The 23789-nt window shown below is 37.7% G+C and overlaps 3 protein-coding genes across 4 annotated transcripts; all 3 read right to left on the reverse strand.

Annotated features, from left to right (window-relative positions):
• Positions 1-96: 96 nt before the first annotated feature.
• LOC120264787 lies at positions 97-5479 on the reverse strand. Its single transcript, XM_039272622.1, has 8 exons — positions 4582-5479; positions 4063-4120; positions 3861-3978; positions 3638-3755; positions 2220-2273; positions 867-912; positions 688-792; positions 97-601 (listed from the first exon to the last, which is right to left on the reverse strand). Exons 1-5 carry the CDS (start codon positions 5128-5130, stop codon positions 2223-2225), a joined length of 894 nt encoding a protein of 297 aa, XP_039128556.1. The 5' UTR covers positions 5131-5479; the 3' UTR covers positions 97-601; positions 688-792; positions 867-912; positions 2220-2222.
• Positions 5480-8639: 3160 nt separating this feature from the next.
• Positions 8640-13149, reverse strand: LOC120265584 (pectin acetylesterase 5-like). 2 transcript variants are annotated; one of them, XM_039273524.1, is made up of 14 exons: positions 13042-13149; positions 12832-12895; positions 12511-12754; positions 12340-12422; positions 12138-12267; positions 11961-12040; positions 11772-11861; positions 11515-11639; positions 11172-11232; positions 10010-10063; positions 9818-9895; positions 9605-9710; positions 9362-9507; positions 8640-8949 (listed from the first exon to the last, which is right to left on the reverse strand). In XM_039273524.1, exons 3-14 carry the CDS (start codon positions 12731-12733, stop codon positions 8824-8826), a joined length of 1302 nt encoding a protein of 433 aa, XP_039129458.1. In that variant the 5' UTR covers positions 12734-12754; positions 12832-12895; positions 13042-13149; the 3' UTR covers positions 8640-8823. The 2 variants fall into 2 exon arrangements, with proteins under 2 accessions (XP_039129458.1, XP_039129459.1); XM_039273525.1 differs by lacking the exons at positions 12832-12895; positions 13042-13149 and having other exon boundaries at positions 12511-12797.
• A 7986-nt stretch (positions 13150-21135) lies between these two features.
• Positions 21136-23501, reverse strand: LOC120265347 (putative wall-associated receptor kinase-like 16). Its single transcript, XM_039273218.1, has 3 exons — positions 22688-23501; positions 22418-22597; positions 21136-22342 (listed from the first exon to the last, which is right to left on the reverse strand). The coding sequence occupies exons 1-3, from the start codon at positions 23472-23474 to the stop codon at positions 21150-21152; spliced, it is 2160 nt and encodes a 719-aa protein (XP_039129152.1). The 5' UTR covers positions 23475-23501; the 3' UTR covers positions 21136-21149.
• Between the last annotated feature and the right edge of the window lie 288 nt (positions 23502-23789).

Genomic DNA, 23789 nt, shown 5'->3' on the forward strand with positions numbered 1-23789 from the left:
TGGTAGATCTTGGCTTCATTGTCCTTGAGTCAATGGTTGAAGGATTTGTATCATATGTCATCATCCACAAATAAAAGCTCCTTACATCTGTGCAGAGATCAGAGATTGAAAAAAGAAAAACAGAGACAGACAGACAGAGAAAACAAGTCACAAGTTTCTTTTGATCTGGCCCATTCTTTATTAATAGCTTTGCTGGACATTGAATTCAATGAAAAGATAAACAATGACAAGATATTATTATCACCAGAGCCAGCATGTCTGTTTCTTCACAGTCACAGGTTCACCAACTTTTGGTGGAACAATGAAACCATTTGAGAAGAGAGTGTTACTAGACTCTGGAGATGCTTTATTGTCAGGTAATCCATGAAGTTCATATGTAATAAGACTTTGATTCCTTCTTCTCTCCTCTTCAAGAAAATGACCCAAGGATGGAGGAGTAACACTAGCCTTTTGGCAGTTTATAAGTTGAGTCATTGAACACAGAGACAAACAAGCTTTGGACTTTTGGTTCTTTTTCTTTCAGAGAGTCTTGTTTGTCTGAGAATCCAATGAGGCTTCCAAGTGTGATGCTTCTCCTTTCATAGAAGAATGATCTTGAAGACTGTATGAATTATAAAAACAAGCAGTAAAACTAATAAGACTAGAAATTTATATGCAATGAATAAGTAATTTTTTTGTTTTGCTGACCTCTGTATCTAAGTCTGATGAAGAAATAGAGGATGAAGAAAGAGTGAAAGAAAGAGAGCCAGAGAAATCAAGATTCCTAACAAGTCCAAGAGGCCATCCACCATCCTGAAAGTGAGAATATTGTAACAGTATATAACATCTATATACATTGTAGACAAAACAGGACAAGAAGAACACACCTGGATTTCGGATTGCCATCTTTGTTTCTGTAGCTTGGTGTCACTTCTTTGAGGATGACAAAGAAGAGTGTTAGATAGAATCAATATATATCTACTTTTGAGGGGAAAAGAGTAGGGGAAAACTGTGTGGGATATTGATTAGAATTCATTTAATCATTTTATTCATTCATGTTGCATGGAAATTTAAAATTATATATATATATATATATATATATAAGTCTTTATTTTTGAGGGATGTTGATCATGAAAACATGTTGTGCTGTAGGAGGTGATGATGGAGGACCAGTGAACTATGCTTTGAATATGTTTTGACTAAAAAAAGGCCCGGCCCACAACTAGGCAAGGGCCATTGTCAGACATGTAGGCCCATGTGAGCTTGCAGCCTATGCTGACGTGGAGCTCAAACATTGGATGCCTATGTTCCTTTGGTGAATTAATAGAAACCCACTTAAATTTACATGTGAACAGATAATTTCTTATAATTTAAAAATCAGCATGTTTAAATTACAATCCACGGACTTTTCCTGGCCCCAAACAATGATTTTTTTTTATACAATAAATATAATTTATCTACCACTTTTTAGAACATTATCGTTGGCTATAATATTATTTATAAATTACTTGAGTTTCAGAGACATTTGTCATTTTTTTCTCCATCTTTCAATAACTAAAAATTAGCAAAGACAAGTATTTGCTGTAATCAAATTTCCACTATGATATTTTAGTGACCCACTTGATAAATTCTTTAGCATATTATATAAGACTTAACTCTGAACACTGTGTGCAAGTCCCATAACACTGACTAGTATGAATGCTGTGTATATTTAAATGAGAGAAGGTGATGAAGCATTGAAGCAGAAGAAGAGCTAAAGCAATGGGACCACAACAAATCACAGAGTCCATACTGATTATATGATGCATATTAAAAGTTGAAGAATCCAATAAAGGAAGTGAGAAGAGAGAGCTTTTGCTTTAACTTTGAGCATCAATGCTGTTTTGCCTGAATGCCTTTCAGATTGGAGACATCTATTGAGTGGTCCGCAACCTTTTTTCAAAAGACTATTGCGCAAGCCCATATGCATGAATGAATACTCATCATTTCATCAGCACCATTAGATTGGTATTTTCCTCCGTATTCTATGGCTAGGATTGGGATGGTAAATGAACAAGTACTAGCAATTTGAGATCATACGGAACAATGTTAAAATTACAACAGTGATATTTCATCAGATTTTTCTAATTGAGTTTTGGCTTATACCTCCAGATTTGATATATTTGTTCTTTTCAAGAGATTTGAAAATGCAAATTGGAGGATGATTGGTACTTTGGTATAAATGGTGATGAGTGTTGTACCTATCAGTAATTGTTGACTGCACCAGGACGGTACTCTCCGATCCCAAGCAGGTCCTAAACAGGTCAAAGAGATTGGCATCCATCATAAAGAGAATGAACACAGAGACTTTGAAGCACATTTAAAAAGCATAATCTACAACTGCAGTTAGTGACACTTATTTTTTCCATGGAACTTTAGAAAAGTATTATGAACTATAAGAGTACAATTTATAGTTAATGCCAAACAAGAAATTCTGTAATAAAACAAAATTATAGCATCAAGCTAAAAGATGTGAAGTTGTAAGGTGAATATAATTTGCACAAAAGTGCTTGGGATTTGTCAAAAGGAAGACCAAGGAGTGAGAGCAACAATTCTCCAATATACAGTAAGTTCATATTAACCTTACATTAGATTCATGGACATTCATTGTCCACCTATATAATGGAAAGCTTAAGGCACCATAAGCAAATCGGGCCTCCAACGCATCCATGACAATCATTTTGCAGAAAAAGCAAACAATAACAATAAAAGAAAAAAAAACAATATTTAACTTTTAAGGAAAGAAGAAGCTGAGACTAAAAATTTCTATTCATAAAAAACACAAAGGTTAGTATGGCAAAAATTGTTAATCTAAGGTGGCTGTGGAATTCGAATGTCCTATTACTATGCCAAGTTGAAGGATGAACTTGAGATGCAGCAATACAACAGAATGGTCTGTGCCCTGGAGTTATGAAAGAAGAGGAGAAGTCGGTGTATTCAAATATATGCGATGTTTCTTGAATGAGGTCAATGAGATAATCAAGCCATAGATTTAATATCCATTAGATAACCAGCCTACCCCAATAAGGACATGGTCTTGGACTATGGACATAATTCTGAGTCAATGTAGCTCCCTTAGAAGTTAAACTGGCAGCAAAATTTTAGTATTAACGGGTGCTAGGAGTTATTCATTGATAGCTAATTCAAGCAGTTGGGAGGGTAAAATAAATGATATACACCAATAACTAGCAGAAATTACTTTTAAATGTGACAAGTATTAGTCAAGCATCCCACAAATAAATCCATGAATTATTTGAGTTAACAATGGTGCTTAAAGGAGTGAGGTGTAATTATGGGAAGACAGCCAAAAATTGGTCTCTGATATCTAAGCTGCTAAACGACAAAGCAGATGAGTATGATTAAAAAAAAAATCCTGAATTAGACAAAAGGCTCTAGGAGAACCAAATTGAGCTCTAAATATCCAAGCTCATAATGCTAAGTGAGGACATATCTTCGAAAAGAAGAAAGAAGATTAAGAAACAAGACCTAACAATTATATCAGTGAATATTAAAGAGTGAAAGAAAAACAATTCTGGTCATAGAACAATGGGCCCCATCCATGGCATAATTTAATGAAAGCATAATTCGGGCAAGGAAAAAAAAATCATGGGACACTTACTTGGCAAGCTTTATTTTTGGCCCTGGTTTCAGCAGTGCTAGGTATGTCATGGTTTGGTTTCAAAAACCTTTTCTCACGCCGTTCACAAGAACCCCATCCATCTGAGAACCTTCCACCTCTAGCAAACAAACCAAGATAACATCATAAATGTGGGACACCAAAGAAAGGTAGCTTGAGAAAGAAGTTTTGTAAAACCACTAGCAGAATAATCACAAGGACATACTGCATTAAAGCACGGGCAACAAATTCAGCTCGTTGGACATTTCTATTCTCATCAAATTCAATAGATTTATCTCTGATTTCAAATGAAATGTTGAAGAAACATGAAATCTTCCTCCATCCTGGTAAGACAGAAAGAACTCAAATTAACAAATTCCTTGTTCAGTATGTACATCTATACACATCCATCGGTTCCAAAATATTACCTGACTTTTTGATATAGGGGCTCCCAGATATCATAATGTAATCTGATTTCTCTAGAATCTGGCCATTAACAGTCATTAACAAGATAAATACAAGTCATTATCTAGTTTTCAGGATCAACTGGTAATTAATAATTACTTGCCAACAAATTGGCCACGCTAAAATAATCCTACATTGAGAAAGAACTGAAATGTATCTAAAAAGAACACAACTAAGGTGCATATTTTCTTCAAAGATGTAAAAGCAAATTGACTAATAACTTGAATTTGTCTCACATATTTAAAGCAAGACTCTAACTTGGCAGCTAAGAATCACTATAGCCAAGATAGAGCCAAGATAGATGGTAACCTCCATTGCTAAAGCTAATCAGTTACAGCCTCTACAATCAATGCTCTAGTTTGTTGCATGATAATGACATAATGCCAAATCATTATTAATACTCCAAGAAAAAGTGCATTTTGGATTCAAATTATTCTCTAAAATAGTACCAATTAAAAGATAAAACAACAGAAGAAATGTACCGCCATAGCTGAATTCTGGTAGTCCTTGAACATAGAAACCGAGGGAAACCGCCCTGATAAGCAGTGAACCCGATTATTCTGCTCCTCACCACGGCGATAATCTGAAGGCGGACTCTCCACCACCGGGCTCACCTCCTTCACCATGAACCTTCCCATATCCGGCGAGGAGCACGACGACGATGCCACCACCGGGGATCTCTGCTGATGCCTCACAACCACCATTCGGTGATCGGTGACACTCATCCCATGATCCCCAACCCTCGCCATCTTATGCGGCCTTTGGCACGCCATCCACTCTTCTCTCTGAACCACCTCCCCGTCCTCCGCTGGTGCGATCTGGGGCCGATGGTTTCGAGGGATCTTCGAGAGAGCAGGGGAGGGGGCTGGGGCAGGGGAGTAGCTATTCTTGAGGGCGAGAACGGGTTTGCGAGGGCGAGAAGAAAGGGATGCAGCTGCGGAATCGATCACAGCCCAGAGCTCAGCGTCGTCCAGATCCCGGTCGTCCTCGAAGGGGAAGTGGATTGCAGGTGAAGGAACGGCAGAGGACATCGCCGGCGGCGTTGGATTCTAGGTTAGGGTTTCGGCGATCTCTGAGGATTGGGAATGGCGGAGCCCGGGGGCGGTCATCGCTGTGTTTGAATTCGAACTTGGCTTTTGGAGAAGGGGTTCAGAGTTGAGAAATATTACGAGAATGCCATCTTGGTTTTACGGTAAATATCAGGGGAATTTGGCCAGGTATTTATAATGTAAAATTGAAATATTTCAGGGGGCAATGTGTAAAGCTTCCTTTGACAAAAGAGAACAATGGAAATTTTGAACTTTATGAAGGGGAATAAAGCAAAAATATTTTTTTTTCTCTAAATGTAATTATAGCAATTAATAACAAATTATTGCCCGATCTCCTGCATAGAGTGTGTTTGTGTCTTTGTTAAAAAAATAAATTTTAACATCAACTCACACAAAATGAATACACAGATGTATATAGGTATTAATATCACTTTGTCATAAAAAAATAAAAATAAATAAATTCTTGCTTAATTATGAGATAAGTGACACTAATTATCAAATTTATCCGTGATTAATGGAGAACAGTAGAAAATAACGAACTGATTCACCTTGATTTCTTCATTGCTTGAGTTTATTGATTTTTTTTTTTACAGAAAAAAATAGAAAATGAATTAATGTTTTTCTTTTGAGCGCTAGAAACAAATTGGATGTGACTTATAATGTTCATTAACTGCTCATAAACTCATTAAAAATCATTCATCTTTTTCAATGGATTAATTGTCATACTTGAAGACTACCTTTAACTTCCACCTAATATTCATAATTCCATTAAGTCTTAATTGTTGATCAGTACTCTATAGCGTGAGCTCTTCATACCATTCTTAAGGCTAAAATTCTACATAGAAAAAGCAGCTTTATGAATGAAATTAAGAGAATTGAAGAAGAAGAAGAAGTTGATAAAAACTAAAGCACAATTAAAAATATTAAACTAATCAATTAAACCATGCAAAATCAAGATTCTGAGAAGAAAGCTGCGGAACTCTCCAAGCATCTGATTCCAAATAAAAGTAGGAAAATTTAACCAATCACAACACAAAACATAAATACTTACATACATAAAATACAAACAAGAGTTTCATTAAAATGAGGCTTGTGCTGATCTAAAACAACATAACAGAACTCCAAACAGTACTTTTGCATGCCTTTGATCTACTTGTTCACCTATTAAACTAATTAAACTCTCACTTGAAGATAAATCATAAATCTAGTGAAAATAAATAAAATCATCAATCAATGACCAAGTTTCTTTGGATCAACCTTTGGTTGCAAAACCAGTGTAAAATAAGAAGTTATGGTGGTTTTCCTTCTATATGGATGGAGGAGATGGCGCCGCCTCCACTTAGGCTTCTTCGGTGCAGGCGGGCACCGGAGAATCACCGGTATTCTACTTCTTGGTGATGTTGGAGTTTGGTATCCATCTTCACACTTTTCTTTACTCTCTTCTTCTTCTTCTTCATCATCATCATCATCATCATCATCATCAACTTTTGTCTTTTTTTCTTTGATTGCATGTTCTTGATAAGAAGAACATGGAGAACAAGAAGAAGATGAGGATTGAGGTTGAATGACATTGACTTCATGATCACCATCTTGTTCTTCTTCTTGTTTATGGTTGTCCATTGATTCTTTCTTGAAGTTTAAGGGAGGCTCAAGAAGATGGAGAGAAGGCATGCTTGAAAAGGAGGTGGGGGCTTCTTTCTTTAGGGCTTTCATGCTTCACACTCTCAATATAATGAGGTCTTTGAAGGCCTTATACGAGTGGGAATAAGAGTGATATAAAAGGAAGATATTTATTACAATATGAAGTTCTATGTTTGGTAATGTTAATTGATTGAGTTTTGGTTAGATTAGGATTTTTATACTCGTTTTTGTCTTTCCACGTATGCATGGTTTCAGAAAGACCCGCTCTAGTTCCTAAATAAACAGGTCACCCTGCCATTGATCATTGGGTTCAATCTCAACCGTTCATCAGGTTTGATTTGGATTTTTGGATTCAAATCTCAAAGTGTGAGGGGGTGTGTGTGACCTTAACTCTGTGAGATTGTTTTTGATGATTTATTTTAGTTTAATTAAAAATTGAATATATATATTTTAAGTATTACTCCAATTAGAACTCATAGTTTTACTCTAAATTTACTATTTATTTTGTGTTTATTCTCGGTAAAAGAAAAACAGGTTTCTTCTTTAATTATCTATTTCTTTTAATTTTTAAAATTTGTCTCCAAATTTCATTGACTCATTCATTGAACTAATTTTTTAACTGAAACGCATGTGACACATGATTTTTTTGTTTTTTTATTTTTAATTTGAGGGGTTTAGATGCATAATTTCTCACAAGTTGCACTAGAACGCTTTCATAATTAATGTTATTTATTTAATTTAAGCAATAGTGACCTACCAAGATTTCTCTTATCATTTCTGTTTTAAAATATATCATTTTATTAAATGAGTTAGTTAAAATTTGAACTCAGGAGCATTTACAGGAATCCAAATTTAGAAATATATCTATATATATATTTCAAAAAAATATATCAATACTTTAATAATATATATATATATATATATAGTCAAAAATCATCCGGTTTAATTACTTTGACTTTATAAGGTGAACATACACACTAGAGAAGAGAAAATAGTTCCAAGAGAACATATTATTCATCATTTAATAATATTATATATATATAGTTTAAATAGAATCCAAGAAATAGGATTCTTATTTTTCCCTCACTTATTGTTCCGTATGAATCCAAATAAGAAACCATTGGTTATTACAATTGAAAGGGAATCCAAAGATGAAGAAATGAAAGAAAACAAACAGGCAGCATGGCATGCAGAAGGAAACAAGATCCACCTTTTTGATTAACCAAGAAAGAGAAATATATATATCAGAAAGCATCAATCTCAATGCATGCACACACAAACACACAGACAGAGCACTGTATCATCATTCCCACTTCCATGTCTTTTCTCTTTTCTTTTCCTTGCTTCCAATTCTCTAATTATTCATGCAACCACATGCTCTGCAACTTATATATGTATAAAAAGCTACACTAGTGTCACTAATCCCTCACTGCTTTGGATTGTGAATTATATGAACATAAAAGTACAAACATGCAAACAGAATGTTGTGGATTTGGGAGTTTGAGAAAACATCAAATAGGTTTTGGGAACAAAGGTGTTGGAATGGATGAAGCATCATGTAATACATGGTTTTCATCACTTGAAGGAGTGGATCTCCACTTAACTTTGGCTTGCATTCCTTCATGATTTTGCCTCCATTTTAAGGTATCTCGTCATCCCAACTTATGTCTGGCAATGATTTCAATAAACATATTAATTTAATCACTTTGGTCTCTTTAGCAGCCTCAGCAAATCTGCATGCCTAATCATGCAAGAACCCCTTTCTTGGAAGGCATGCATATTTTTTTAATATATATAACACTTGGAGATCACAGGAACTTTCTGTAAATAAAAGGTACTGTGTGGGTCTCTCATATACTGTTCTTTTTAAACATCATAATTTGATAATGGGACCAATATGGTATAGAAATTTATCAATGGTAGTTTTACATGAATATCATATCAAAAGAATAAATTCATTAGTATGTTCAACAATCACACAAAGCAACAAAACCTAAGTTAAAAAGGAATGTTGAAGCTGATGGAGCATTAGCCTCATGCACCTGGCCAAATTGCATTCAGATCAAGATGATAGCAGGTGGGATTGCACGGATAAGGGCAATCAATTTCCTTTGCCTCTCTTCTATTAAAAAACCAGTCCCCGACAGCTTCTGCGATTGTCTGCGCAACAAATGATTTATCAGCTTAAGAATACTTGCTGTCGTAGTAGATTTTGAGAGGTATTTGACAAAAGCATGTAAATGTTAGTCCAAACCATTTGTTTCTGATTTGAAGATATAGACTGATGAGTGGTGACAACCTTGAGAGTTAAATGGTGAACATGCTTCATGAATGTGTGATCCTAGTAAATATATTTTCCAAAGAATTTTAAGGAATGTGTTCAAAACTTTGTGATGAGTCCGGATAAAGGACCCAAATAAAAATAAGCATGACATGAATCATCAACAAATAGGGAAAGTGTTCCTATCCCAGACTAAGCTGAATAACAACTACTTCACTGTACCAAACGACAGCTATTCAATATATATCTGAGGTCATGATTTTGGAAGCACAAAGAGAGAAAAATACTTACCCTGTTATTGATTTTGGGAGATGTTGGTGAGTGCCATGTGATGTTACTATGCGTCTGACAGTGAGTAAAACAGGAATTTATGAACATGCCCCCATTTTTACTTTTGCGAAATTCAGTCAAGGCATTAAGCATCTTGTTCCTGAAGCCTGTCATAAATATGTAGGGCAAACAACCACATATACAAAATCAGAATTCTGTCAATGGAAATTAGATGAAGATTGGTTTTCATAGGGAGTAGAAAACCTTGGAGGGCTTCAATATTCTTCTGGTCACAATTGTGGATATTTAGTCTGCATCTCTGCCAGTCTCCTTGAGGGTCAGATTTATATGGTGCGAGAACATGTTGCACCTAATAATATTTGACAAAAAATAAAAGAAAAAGAAAAATGTCAGTTGGACTGCTCTGACATTAAACTGGTGAGAAATGAAAAGGAACACATAAGCACAATTGTTTACCTGCCAAGCATCATATGCAGGGTTGAGGATAAAAAGTGGGGTGCGTATATATTTGATGAACTCTTGTGGAAAGAAACACTAACAAAAGTAATTTCAAGAAGAAAAAAAAATCACATATTAGCTACACACAGAGCTTGCTCCACACTTTTCATAACAGACATTACAAAATCAACATTAAGTCAGGCAACAAACTTGAGATGGTTCAGTCTTCGAGATGCAACCTTTTGACAAATGTTTTGTAAGATCCTGCGAATATAATCTAGTCAGAAGAGAGTCTGCAGGAACTATAAAGGAATAAAGCTTAGAATTATGGTTATAAGGGCAAACAAAACCAAAAATACTTCAAAGTGGAAGAAATTAGATAATTTAGGAATTTTAAAGCATAACTTCTCCTTCACAGATTGAGCATGTACTTCTCAATTATAAAGAGACAAAACAGATGAGGCAGAAACTGGTATGCATTGATTTTTTTTTTTTTTTTAAATTTTATTTCAAACGAACTCCATACCACAAACAAAGCACAAAAAATTGATTAGGAACATTAGAAAATAAAGATAAACTAAGACACAAAAGAAAAAAAGACATTCATGCAGACAACATTAAACATAAGATTCTAGAAAGTTTTGAGAATATTACTCTCCTCTCAAAACCAAGAACTTCACACATCATAATGTTGCTGATACATCCCCATACCAGTTATTTTAAAAGCTAAATCCTTGTTCACAACTGTATTGCAATATATTAAGGAAGCTCCTCACTGAAAGGAAGAAAGTATCTAATGAATTATTACCATCTCATAACAAAATTCTGTTCTTGTTTTGTTTTTTTTGTAGTACACACTTCAACGCATGAATGAAGATCCCCCAAAATAAATCACCTTGCACATTCATCTCGACTCTTTCTTTAACTGAGGAGCAATTAGGGGTTTGTTTCCTCTTAAATGAAACAAACCTGGTGCAACAAACCCAATCTAGCTAACTATCCTTAGTCATTTTTATATTAAGGCCTCCAACACAATGTTTTGGTGATGAACTCAATCAACTTTCACAGAGTTGATGCAAAGCCAACAATGGCCCTACAATTTATTTTGATTTCCTTTCTGGAATATGAACACTTAGAGTCTTAGCCACATTCCACAAGTAGCCCATATCATGGGCATTCTTGATGATCATGATGATTGTCATTAAAATAAAAGAAATCCAGCAGTGAAATTTAACATCCAACATAAAGTAGCAAAAGCTAGATAGTAATCCAACACAAAAGGGAATGCAAATAACTTAACAAATCTCCTACAGTCCATCAACTTGTTTAAGGAAAAACATCTAAAGGGTAATGATGGCATACAGTGTCAAACCTGAAGGTGGACAACATTATGGTAAAATGATCCCAATGTCCTTTTCCCAGAAATATCCTCTCTGCAAAGAAGGGTGAACAGTTCATGAAGCACAAACATGTAAAATTGGAAACATGAATTTCAAGATTATTTTGAAGGTTTACAGGAAGGAAAGAATGATTAATTAATTAATTCACTAACAATATAGTCTTCCTTGAGAGCAAACAATGTTCAACAATAGAATGAAAGTTGCAAAATCATGACCTACAATATAGCATCAATATCTTATCTACTGATGATATTGGTCACTGAGAGAACAAGCCACCCTTCAGTGAGGAAGATCAAAGATAGGAAAGAAACATACGCATTAAGGAAAAAGCCAGCATCTGGAAGACATTTAACAGTGGTCTGCTTGGGCAAGAGTGCTTGAAAATCATCACAATGAATGAAAGTTGCTAGACCTCCAGCTGAACATCCTGTGAGAAGGGCCTGCAAACTGAAATCACATACTAGTATCATGCCTTCAATTACATTTCTGGATTGCCCGAGATGCTTATATCTCTTATGACAACTATGTAAAAAGACACACTGAGAAATGTGTAAGATCCACAATTGAATGACCTGCTTAGCATTCGCCAGTCCTTTTGACAAGAGTTCATGCATGACGGCTTCCCAGACATGCTTTCCTCTGAAGAAGAGGTTCGTAGAGTTCTTTGCAACAAGAAGCACCAGAAACAGAATCAGTAGTGACCACAACATACAAAAGGTCTTAATGGACAAGTTTCAAGTAAAAGAATCAATGACAGTCACCTGTGATTCATTGTCTACATCCCCTGCCATTGATGCACCATCACAATACCTCACCTTGACTCTGTTCCAGTTATAGAAATCTAAATAAAGCAACAAACTTTTGAACTAAGCAACACGAAACGATCAAAATAAGATCAATTAAACTCAAAATTCTTAAGAAAAAAAGAATCCACATACCAGGATTCAGCGATGGGTGATTGTTTAGAATGCCATAAAAGTGGATCTGGCTTTCAAAGTAATGTGATGAACCTAAAGGCGTCCGAGACCGTGAAGAACAAGAAGCTATGGAATCACACCAACCCCCACCCTAAAGCTTGCCGGAAAAAAAAATAAATAACCAAAATGTTTACAAAATCGAAAAGCAATTGCAGATCATCACCTCAAGATGAACAACCCAGCTATCAGCCCCGGAACCAAAACCTCGATGAAGATAATACCCTGGCGGACTTCCATCCAAGCACACTACGAAAGAACACACACACAATGGATCTAAACGCAAAACCTTAAAAAAAGTAGAACAAAGTTGCAAAACCCTAGAAGACAACATTACCGGCGCCCTTCTTCTCAGCATCATGGACGAGGGTGAGGTCAACCAACACAGGACCATCCGATTGCCCGACGAAGGCGGTCCTTTCCCCGGCGTCGTGAAACAGAGAACTGACTGTGAATAAGAGAGTGAGAACAAGGATCCCGAAACCAGCAAACGCTACCACGCGATCTCTCCCACCTCGTCGCCACCACAGCCTCAGGAGCTGCACCATCGAGGCCGCCATCAATCACAGCTCGAGGTTTCACTGAAAAGTCAACGCAATAATCGCAAATCTAAAAATTAAAAATTGGGAAAAAAAAAGAGCATAAACCTTGAGCTCACCCCCGCCGTTGGATCCTTTGTGGTCGCAGTAGTGTTGTGTTTGTGCTGCTAATTTGTAGTTTATCTATTTTTTTTTATTAAAAAAAATTTAACAACATAAACTAGAATTAACAAAAGAGATAAACATAAACTAGAATTAACAAAAAGAAAATAAAGATGAGAAGCAAAGATAATAAAATTAAACAACAAAGACACTAAAACAGAACAAACTGGAGAAAAGGCTTCAAGGATAGAAGGCTGAGGACTGAGGAGCTTGGATTAGGGAGGCGTTGAAGAAGGGCAAACGTTAGACACAATAGTAGTCACTGGTAGTTAAGGGGGCCCGGGACCCTAGAAATCGCAAAAGCTAGACTTCGCCTAATTGTAGAAAGAGACTCCTCGATGAGGTGTATGGCCAAGTCTGGGACTGTATTGATCTAAGCAATAAGTAAGAGATCAATCTTGCATATAACAACAAAAACATTCAAAGCAATATAAGAAAAGATGCGATTGTTGCGCTCCGTCCAAATGACCCAATAAATGGCCCAGACGAGAAGGAGACCCAGTTGATTCAATTTAGTTGATCCCTGTAAAGCCCAGAGGACCGTCTCAGACAAAGAGTAGGAGACCCTAACAAGAAAGGACCCAACAAAGTGGGTCCAAATTGTAGCTACGAAAGGCCAGAAAAGCAAGAGATGATCAGCATATTCCAGGTTGGCATTGTAGAGGACACAAATGTTAGTGGGCATACTATTACAACCTCATATGGCTAGATTCTCCTAAGTTAGGATTTTGTTGTTCAGGGCTAACCAGAAGGATGCTTTAACTTTAAGCGGGGCAAGAGCCCCTCCAAAGAGACTTGCCGAAGACGCACTAATACCGGCATCATTAAGGAATGAGTAGAAAGATTTAACTGTGAAGCCTTTGTTGTTCCATCTCCATATTTCGGAGTCTCTTCCTTGAGAATTCCCTTATATTAGCAATGATCTCAGTGGCATGAGCTCAACGAAATTTGGATTTGGCTCTACAAGAACGAAATTAGCAACTGAGATGAGAGGATCTCTCCATCTAGCGAATAGATTAGGCTATCTATTTCGTAGCGAGGTGTCGCCATACCAATGGTCAAGCCAAAGAGATGTTTCTTTCCCATCTTTGATAGTGACATCAATACAAGACTGAAACGCAGCTCTGCACTTAAGGAGCCCTTTCAAATAAAAGACTTGTTCCTTGGAGTCGAATGAAATAGTGAAATAGAAACGCATCTTGGAGCATAATTGAAAGACAATTATGTTGGCCCAACAAGTATTAGGAAAGGTGGAGAATTTCCACCACCATTTACCCAAGGGGGCCATATTAAAGATCGGCAAGATTTAGGATGCCCTATCCGCCTTGATCCTTCGGCTTGCAAACTTGTGCCCACACCACTAATCGCCATTTGTGCCTGGAAATATCCCACCCACTTCATAGAAATTCACGGCGAAGTCTATTGATGTTCTGAAGAACCCATTTGGATAATTCAAAAACAGACATCCAATAAGCAAGTAATATTGAGAGTACCGAGTTGATCAGAATAATATGACCTCCCCATGAGAGATAGTGATTCTCCCAGGATGCAAGCCGGTTACTGATGGAAAGAGTGAGTTTGTGTCAATCTTGTTTGCGAGGACGTCTGCTCAAAAGCGAGACCCCCATATAAAGGATCGACAGTTGAGTCTGAGAGCAAATTCAAAGTTAGGGCGTCACTCACCGCAGGGGAGGAACCCGGGGCAGTCGTGTATAAGAAGCTATTTTGGAAATTGATGGCCAAGCCCGAAATCTGTTTGAAGAGAAGCAAAATAAGTTTGAAAATTCAAAGATCTTCAATTCCCCCAGTCGAGAGAAGTTGAAGATCATCCGCATATTGAAGGTGACACATGGTACCATGATCACCAAGGGGTACCCCTGTCAAAATGCCCAAAGAAAGGGCATGTGAGCACATCGCACTAAGGGCATCGACAACCAAAACAAAAAGAAGAGGGGAGAGCATGTCTCCTTGACGGAGACCAGGTCGGTAATGGACATAACTAGACTAAACTCCATTGATGAGGATGTTAGCCTTGGACATTTCGAGAAGAGAACAAGGCCAGGAGATTCATTTATGTCAGAAGCCTCTGGCGACGAACAGGTCGAAAAGGAACCCCCATTCAAACATATCAAAACCTTTAGAGAAATCCACCTTAAGAATGTGGCCATAAAGCTCGTGCTTTTGAATGCTAAAGATCAGCTCTTTCGGCAGGATGATATTATTGGCAATACTTCAACCTTTAATGAATGCAAATTGACCATTGTCCACTAAATAGTTGATCACTAAACCCTCAGTAGTTTCCCAAGCTGCTTCGAATCTAAAACATCGGTTTCACGGTAGAAAAAGGGGATGTTGTTAATTCTTTTGTCAATTATTTGTCTTAATTTTTCTTTTGCATTTTTATTCTCTTTTTACTTTTTTTAAACTATTATGTTGTTTTTGTTTTATTTATAATCTTAGACCTTGTTTGGTTACAAAAAAAAAAATAGTATAATTTTATTATGTACGATGTGCAAGTGATTATTACAGAAATTGTGGCATATTTTATTCATATAGAATAAGTGTTTGGTTAACAAAATAAAAAAATTATTAAATAAATTATTAAATTGGTCTGCCTATCACCGGAGACAAGATGGCCGGCGACAAAGAACTACTCGGTGGATTGGTAGTCAATGGATGGCTGGTTGGTGGCCAGATCATCGGTGGGCTGGTGAGCACACGAGGAATACAGAGGAAATGGGCTTTGGAGTTATGTTCTAGAGTGGATATTCATGATGACAACACGCCTCCTTACATACATGTATCTAGAATAATTATGGGAGTGTATTTGTGGGTCTCTCATACACTTTGAGATCACAGTGCTTTTAAATAATAAACAGGGAACATGTCTCTCATACATACTGAGAACAGGTCTCTAGAATAATTGTGGAGATGGTGTTTTGATTAGGTCTCCCATATAGTAGAGATCATAGGAACTCTCGGTAAATATAAAGGTACAATTTTGGGTCACTTATATACTATTCTTTTTAATCATCATATTTTGATGATGGGACCAATTAAGAATAAAAGTTCATAAATACTAGTTTTATATGAATTTCACATCAAAAAATAAAATCATTGTATGTTAAATGAGCAAAACCTGTGTTTTTATTTTGATGATGTTCATAGATTATCAACTTCATTTGCCTCTCTTCTATTAAAAGCAGTCCTCGACAGCTTCTACAATTGTCAACTCAACAAATGATTTTTATCAAGGATTTTATACTATTTGGCCTTCCTTTTATTAATATTGTCAAAATGACCCTAGGGTCATTTTATTTGTCAAAATGACCCTAGGCCATCACATCAACGTCCAGTCAGACTGACTGGGTATTTTAAAAATAGTTTTTTTTTGCATTTTAACCTCTCATCTCTTTTATAATTATTTAAATAACTTAGTTATGGCTTTTTCAACATATTTTTGTAAATTCTTATAAAAGAGATGAGGGGTTAAAATGCAAAAAATTATTTTTAAAATACCCGATCAACAACCAAGTCAGCATATGCTGACTGGGCATTGATGTGATGGCCCTAGGGCTATTTTGACAATGTTAATAAAAAAGAGGGTCAAATAGAGAAAAAACCCTTTTTATAGTACTTATATTTATTGTCATGTAGATTTTGAGAGGTATTTGACAAGAGAATTCAACTCTAGTTGGGTGTGTACTTCGGTTTATGGCCCAAACCTTAGACACCTCAAGAAGCTTTTTTGGGACTGAAATTAGGGCGTGCCATACTGATTTTCCTTGGGTAATCTGTGGGGATTTCAATGCCATCTTCTCCATTGAGGACAAAATCTGTGGTGTTCCCAATCTTGGCGATGTTCAATGTGCCCAAGCGCTTTTGAGTGATCTCAACCTCTTAGAGCCACCGTTGTCCAGTAGGAAATTCACTTGGACTAAGGGGCAAATTGAGCCTGCTTGGGTCAGCTTGGATCATTTTCTTGTTATTCAGGATGGTCGTCCTTGTTCTAAAGAACTCACCAATCTAGCCTTCCTAGGTTAGGGTTGGATTATGTCTCGATCCATCTTGAGTCCGGGATGTTCCCCCTGAGTGTTCGTGCTTTTAGGTTTGAACAAGCTTGGTTTGCTGATGGGAGCTTGTCGGATCTTGTCAAGATCTGGTGGGATGAAGTTGCTCTAACAGGATGTAGTGCGTTCATCATGGCTAAAAAATTTAAGTTTCTCTAATGCAAGTTGAGGAATTGGGCCAAGTGTAATTTTGGCTCAATTAAATTGCGTAAGCTCAACTTATTGCACGACTTAGATGTTTTGGATCTAAAAAAGGAATCCTTGGTGTTGTCTGTGGAAGACAGGCTAAAAGAGTCTGCCTTGTTTTCTGAACTCAACGATACTCTTAAATAAGAGAAATCCTATTGGCGGCAACGTTCTAGAGTCACTTAGGTCAAGGAAGGAGACGAAACACAAAATTTTTCCATACCTTTACCAACGGGATGTGCAACCACAACTATATCCCAAGAATCCTGGACAATATGGATTGTTAAAGAAGGGGCAGAAGAGATTGGCAAGGTGTTGCTACACATTTCCGTTCCATCCTTGGGACAAAGAAAGATTCTCATTTTCTTTTCTCTTGGAACAACCTTTTGCAGAAAAAAAACCTTTAGGACTTATCTTCCTTGGAAGCGCCTTTTTCGAAAGAAGAAATAAAATGTGCCATCTTTGCATTAGGAACGGACAAAGCGCTAGGGCCAAATGGCTTCCCCATCTCCTTCTTTTAGAAGTTCGGGCACATTGTAGAGCACGATGTTATCAATATGTGCTCAGGGTTCTACAAGGGTTCAATAAATGTGGAGCGTTTAAATTGGGCTAGTATAGTTCTGATCCCCAAGACTGATGCTCCAGAAGGTCCCATGGACTTCAGACCAATTAGTCTAATCAACTCGGCTCTAAAAATCATTTCAAAAATTTTGGCCATGAGATTGAGTAAGATTATTGACTCTTTGGTTGAACATCATTAATCTTCTTTTATCAAAAGACGTTGTATCCTTGATAACATCTTTGCATCAAAAGAATTTATCTTTAGTTTGCACAAGAGGAGGTTGTCGGGTCAAATTCTCAAAGTTCATTTCGCAAAAGCTTTTGATATGGTGGATTGGTATTTCTTGGTCGAGTTGTTGGCAACTTATGGGTTTGGTGCTAGGTGGATAGGTTGGATAAAAGCTCTTCTTCTCTCTGCTAAAGCTAACTTTATCATTAATGGCGAGCAAAAGGGCATGTTAGATTCCTCAGGGGTCTTAGACAAGGGGACCCGCTATATTCTCTTCTTTTTATCTTAGTTACAGACGTTCTTAGTCTTATGTTTAACCATGCATTAAAGTCGGTCATCCTATACGGAGTCTCTTTGGACAATTGGGGTAAAATGTGTCATCTTCAATATACTGATGTTTTGCTTGTCATTATAGCTGGAGGTTTAGAAGATTTGAGAATTATCAAGTTTATCCTATTTCTATTTGAAGGAATGTCTGGACTTACGATAAACTTCCATAAATCTTGTCTCTTTGAGATTGTCAGGATAGAGTCCCGGATGAAGCCTCAACATTGATCCTCAACTACGCAAGGGGGTACTTCCGGTAACGTATCTAAGGGTACCTATTTCGGGAAGAAGACCCCGCCGATAGGACTGAGAGATTTTAATTGCTAAAATAAGATCGAAACTAAATTCTTGGAAGTCCAAATTTCTATCTTTAGGAGGTATATGAACATTGGTTAATTCGGTCTTATTGGCTATTTTCGTCCTAATGGATGTCCATTTTTAAACTTCCTTGCTGGGTGCTTAAAGCCATTGAAAAGCAGGAGAGATTTTCTTTGGTCAGACCTGCACATAGAACACCTGAAATTGAGGTTGGTTAGCTGGAAGCGAATTTGTAGGCTCTAGGATCAATGGGGTTGGGGATTTTTAAACCTCCAGGACTTTAATTTGGCTTTGATGGGGAAATGGTAGTGGAAGTTTGATTTGGGGATTCCCCAGTGCGGTGATTGCATTGTCAATTTTAATTACTTCCGTACTACACAGCATGAGAACCTCTATAGTTAATTACAGAGAAGACTGTCATTCATTTGGAATGGACTCCTTCAGTGTCATCCGGCCTTTAGGGCTTGCATTCCCCTTTATTCAGAATGGTCAAAATACACTATTTTGGTTAGATAAATGGGTTAATAATCAGGCCCCCGAGTTGTTGTGCCCGGATCTCTTTGAATCAACTGTTCACCTTTTTGGTACAGTTAAAGAGCTAGTGCACATGACTCAAGCGGGGTTGGTTCTCTTCTGAGAACGCTTCTCTCTCTTCTCGTGTCCTTTTTCTCATCTCCTACACGAGAGGTATACGGGATGGTAAGGTTTGGTCCCTCACGGCAAGTGGCAACTTCTTAGTTAAATCTTTTTACGGCTTCCTTAGAGATGGAGGAACAAGATGCGGGACCATAAATTTGATTTGGAAGGGTCCTTGCCCCAAAAAAATCTGTATGTTCAACTGGTGGCTAGTATGGGATCGTAGTATCCCTACCCTAGACCGACTTGCAATGCAAGGATGTAATAGGCTACCAATCGCAACGTGTGTATTGTGCCATAAAGAGACCAATATAGTCAATCATCTCTTCTTCGATTGCAAGTTTTCTAAGAAGGGATAGGCTTTCCTTTCGAGTCATTTTTGCCTGCCAACCTCCTCGTTAAAATTCTGTGAGGGAGCTAGTGCACTCAGGTCCCTGGAGCTGTTAGGGAAGTGAGTGACTTGTTGGTCAAATCTTTTTTGTTAAATGCTCGTATCTGAAGTGATTCTTTTACAGATTTTATTTATGTGCTTTGTAAAAGTATTCACATGCTCCTTTATGGCTAAATACATTGCCAAAGGCTAAAAAGGCCAAGTGGGAGGGTCTAGTTTCTTTAGCTAAGCGTAGCCTGGAGTTCCTCAACAATCAGTTAGGACCAGGTGAGGAGTAGCACATTGTGTTTGCTTTCCGTCATCAGTCTGTTGTCGTCTGTTGTAGGGTTTCTCTTTGTCTTTTTATGTGTTTTTGATGTTATGACTCCCTCACCTAGCCGGGGGTAGGGATGCCATCCTTGTACCTTTCTTTCTTTGTTCTTTTCTTTTTTGTCTTTTCTTTGCTTGTGTCTTTGTTTTGTTATTAGTCCTTTGTTCTTTTTTTTTCCCGGGCTTGTGTTCCTCACCTAGTGGATGTTCGTATTTTTCTTTTAATGCAAGTGGTTTAGCCATTTACATCTAATTTGAAGATATAATAGAGTTACTAGTGATGATATCCTTGAGGGTTAGATGGTGAACATGAACCATGATGTTCACCATGAAAAGTGTGATCTTAGTAAATCTATTTTCTCAAGAAGTTTGAGGAATGTGTTCAAGTCTTTCTCATGAGTCTGGATAAAGGACTCAAATAAACATAAGTGCGGCATGCACCATCCTTTCCCAGACTGAGCTGATAACAATTACTTCACTGTATTGGACAATTGACAATGAATCTGAGGTCATGCTTTTGGAAATACAAGGAGAGAAAGATACTTACATTGTTATTGATCTTAGGAGATGCTGGTGAGTGCCATGTGATGTTACTGTCTGTCTAGCAGTGAGTAAAACAGGAGTTTATGAACTTGCCCTCATTTTGAAATAAAATCCACTCAAGGCATCAAGCATGGTCCTGAAGCCTACCATAAAAATATAGGGCAAACAACCACATATCCAAAATTAGAATTCCGCCAATAGAAATTAAATGAAGATGGGTTTTAATAGGCAATAGAAGCCTGCATCTCTTCCAGTATCCTTGAGAATCAGTTTCAGATGGTGCGAGAGAAAAATACTGCTCTGGTGACTAATCAAAGCAAATACATAAGCACAATTAATTATCTGATTAAAGATAAAAAGTGTATGCGTATAAATGAGGGGTGCTTATCGCTTATTAGTTAAGTGTGCGTGTATATATTTGATGAACTCTTGTGTAAAGAAACACTAACAAAAATAATTTCAAGAGGAGGAAAAACACATATTAGCCACAGGCAGAGCTTACCCCACACATTTCATGACAGACATCACAATTTCCACCATTGATCACGCTCTGATCCGGAGGAAAGTAGTAAAACATAGTTAGATGCTTGAAAAACTATGGAACTTTCTGATGTGGTACTGAATACCTTAAATATAGTATTTATTAATACAAAACAAAGCTTATGTAGATAATACAGAGACGGTCTATTAATGTAGTTTTACAAATCAAGAGATGGCTAACATTGCATCACTCTCATCATTTGGATTAGTAGCACTAGCAAATGAAGCTGATGACCAAGACCCATCCCTTGTTAACAGCCTGCCACCTTCTAATGTTTCACCATTATCTTCAACCCATGGATGCTGCATCTGATACCTCTTTGCCTGCTCTAACTCACCAGCCACTTCCTTCATTGTTGGTCTCTCTTCTCCAGTGAGACTCAAGCATCTCCTAGCAAGCTCTGCAACTTCTTTGAGCTGTGCAGTATCCCCCTCATTTACCACCCTTGGCTCTAGTATCCCAAACACTTGGTTTCTCTCCATGTTTATTAGGAAGAAGTTTGCCAAGCTTCTTTCTTCTTCTGGTTTATCGGATGACACCGGTGGTTGTCCTGTTATCAGCTCCACAAGTACAACTCCAAAGCTATACACATCACTCTTCTCTGTTAGCAAGCCAGTGTGGAAGTACTCTGGATCTAAGTATCCTAGTGTTCCTTGCACCAGTGTTGATATATAATCTTCATCCATTGGCATCACTCTGGATGCACCAAAGTCTGAGACTTTAGCAGTAAAGTTTTGATCTAACAGTATGTTTAATGACTTGATATCTCTGTGAATTATGGGTCTTGTGGTGGCAGAGTGGAGATATGCAAGTGCACCTGCAGTTTCACAGGCTATTCTCAACCTTGATTCCCAGGAAAGAGATGCAAAGTTTCCAGGTCCGTAGAGATGGCTGGAGAGTGTGTCATTGGATATAAACTCGTAGACAAGCAATGGAACCTCTGTTTCTAAGCAACAACCAATCATCTTCACTACATTCCTGTGAATGACTTGGGAGAGGATAACCACTTCATTGATGAATTGTTCAACTTGGCCTGGATCCATGACTCTGGATTTCTTGATGGCAACCTCTCTGTTGTCTGGTAGAATGCCTTTGTAGACAACTCCATTGGCTCCTTTGCCAATGATATGGCTCTGGTTGTAGTTGTTTGTGGCTTTGCGGAGTTCATCAGCGGTGAAAATCCTTGCAGCTCTCTCTGCAGCAGCTTCTTCTTGTGAATTTACCTGTCTTTGGAGCAACAACCATCCTCCATTTTGCTTGAAAAACCTCTCTCTTAATTGACTTAATCTTCTTCTCTTCAATCCCCAGTATAACAGAGAAGCACTAACCAGCACAGCCAAGAATCCTAATCCACAACCTGTAAACACATTCACCAAAAGAAAATTAATTATAAATTTACCAAGCACTCTATATAGAGATTTGAGAACCTTACCTAGCACAACCTTAACTATTGGAAATGTTTTACTCGACGAAGACAGTGATGTGCAGCCACTTCCGTCTCTCCGGCCATCTCCAGTTGAACCAGGTGAACAAGAACATGTATAACTCCCTGGCGTATTAGTACAAATACCCACACATGGCCCATTCTTCGTATCTTCACACTCATTTATATCTACCAATCAAACTTATATACTTAGATTTTAATTCAAGAACTTAAACAACAATATACACATAATCAAATACATATCTGTTATTCACTCACCATGACAACCTTCAACAAGGTAAGGATTGCCTTCATAACCTTTATTACAACTACACTTATAACCAGGACCATTAGTAGAGTCCGTGCAGTTAGTGTTTGGCCCGGAGCATAGAAACTCCGGCGACGGCCTGGCTTCTGCACAAGTCTGGTTACCAACAGCCCAATCAAGCACAATCGGAACTCTATTTCTATTCCGAAAACCAGTGAAATCCAAAACACTAAACTCAAACTGATCCTGATCAATCAAGAAAGCAAAACTACAAGGACTAACACTCAAAGTCCTACTATGATTAGCCATAACACCAAGCAACGTGTCAAATCTCTGAAGCCCTCTAGGAATGGAGGTCTGACAGCAACCAATCCCAGAACAAGAGCCATTAACAACATTAGTATCATCATGGCAGAGGGAGATACAACCACTAGTGAAATCAATAACATTGCCAAGACGATAGACAAGAGCCAAAGTGTCACAACCAATGGCTGTGAACTTGTTGCTAGTGAAGGAGAAGGTATAAGGGGTGTTGATGAGGTTAGTCCAGACGTGGGTTGGAGAGTTGAGCTCGTCATAGCAGTCACGAGCTATCCAGCCTTGCATGAGCACGTTGTCAAATGAGAGTTTAGAGATCTCAATATTACCAGTGCTCATGAAGAGCTTTGGTGGGTCATAGGTCTCGTTGCAGGTCATCTTGAAGCCTGGAGAATAGCAACCATCGGTGAGACCGAAAGGATATGGGACGGTGATGTTGCCGCATGTTGGCCGGCAGCCAGCGAGCACGTCGGCGGCCATTGTTCCACTGAAGGTTGACAAGAAGAGGAGGAAAGAGGTTGAAGAACATCTTGTCTGGATGCTTGGTATCTCTGGTTAACTGGATGAATGATTTAAGATGGTCAGTGAGTTGTATGTCAACGGTTAGAACTAAAATTGGGTGGCCGTTGACTTTGAATTTTGGGCATATTGTTTGGCCGATGCATGGTGGATCATGCTATATAGGTTTTTCTTTGTTAATTTATTTGTTTTAATATTGGTTTTAAAGTCAAAAGATGAATTATTTGACCGAGTTAGCTTATTGCTTTAAATGGTTAGGTAACTGGGTGATGAAAA

The sequence above is a fragment of the Dioscorea cayenensis genome, chromosome 7, assembly GCF_009730915.1.
Source record: "Dioscorea cayenensis subsp. rotundata cultivar TDr96_F1 chromosome 7, TDr96_F1_v2_PseudoChromosome.rev07_lg8_w22 25.fasta, whole genome shotgun sequence".
Classification (NCBI taxonomy): Eukaryota; Viridiplantae; Streptophyta; class Magnoliopsida; order Dioscoreales; family Dioscoreaceae; genus Dioscorea; species Dioscorea cayenensis.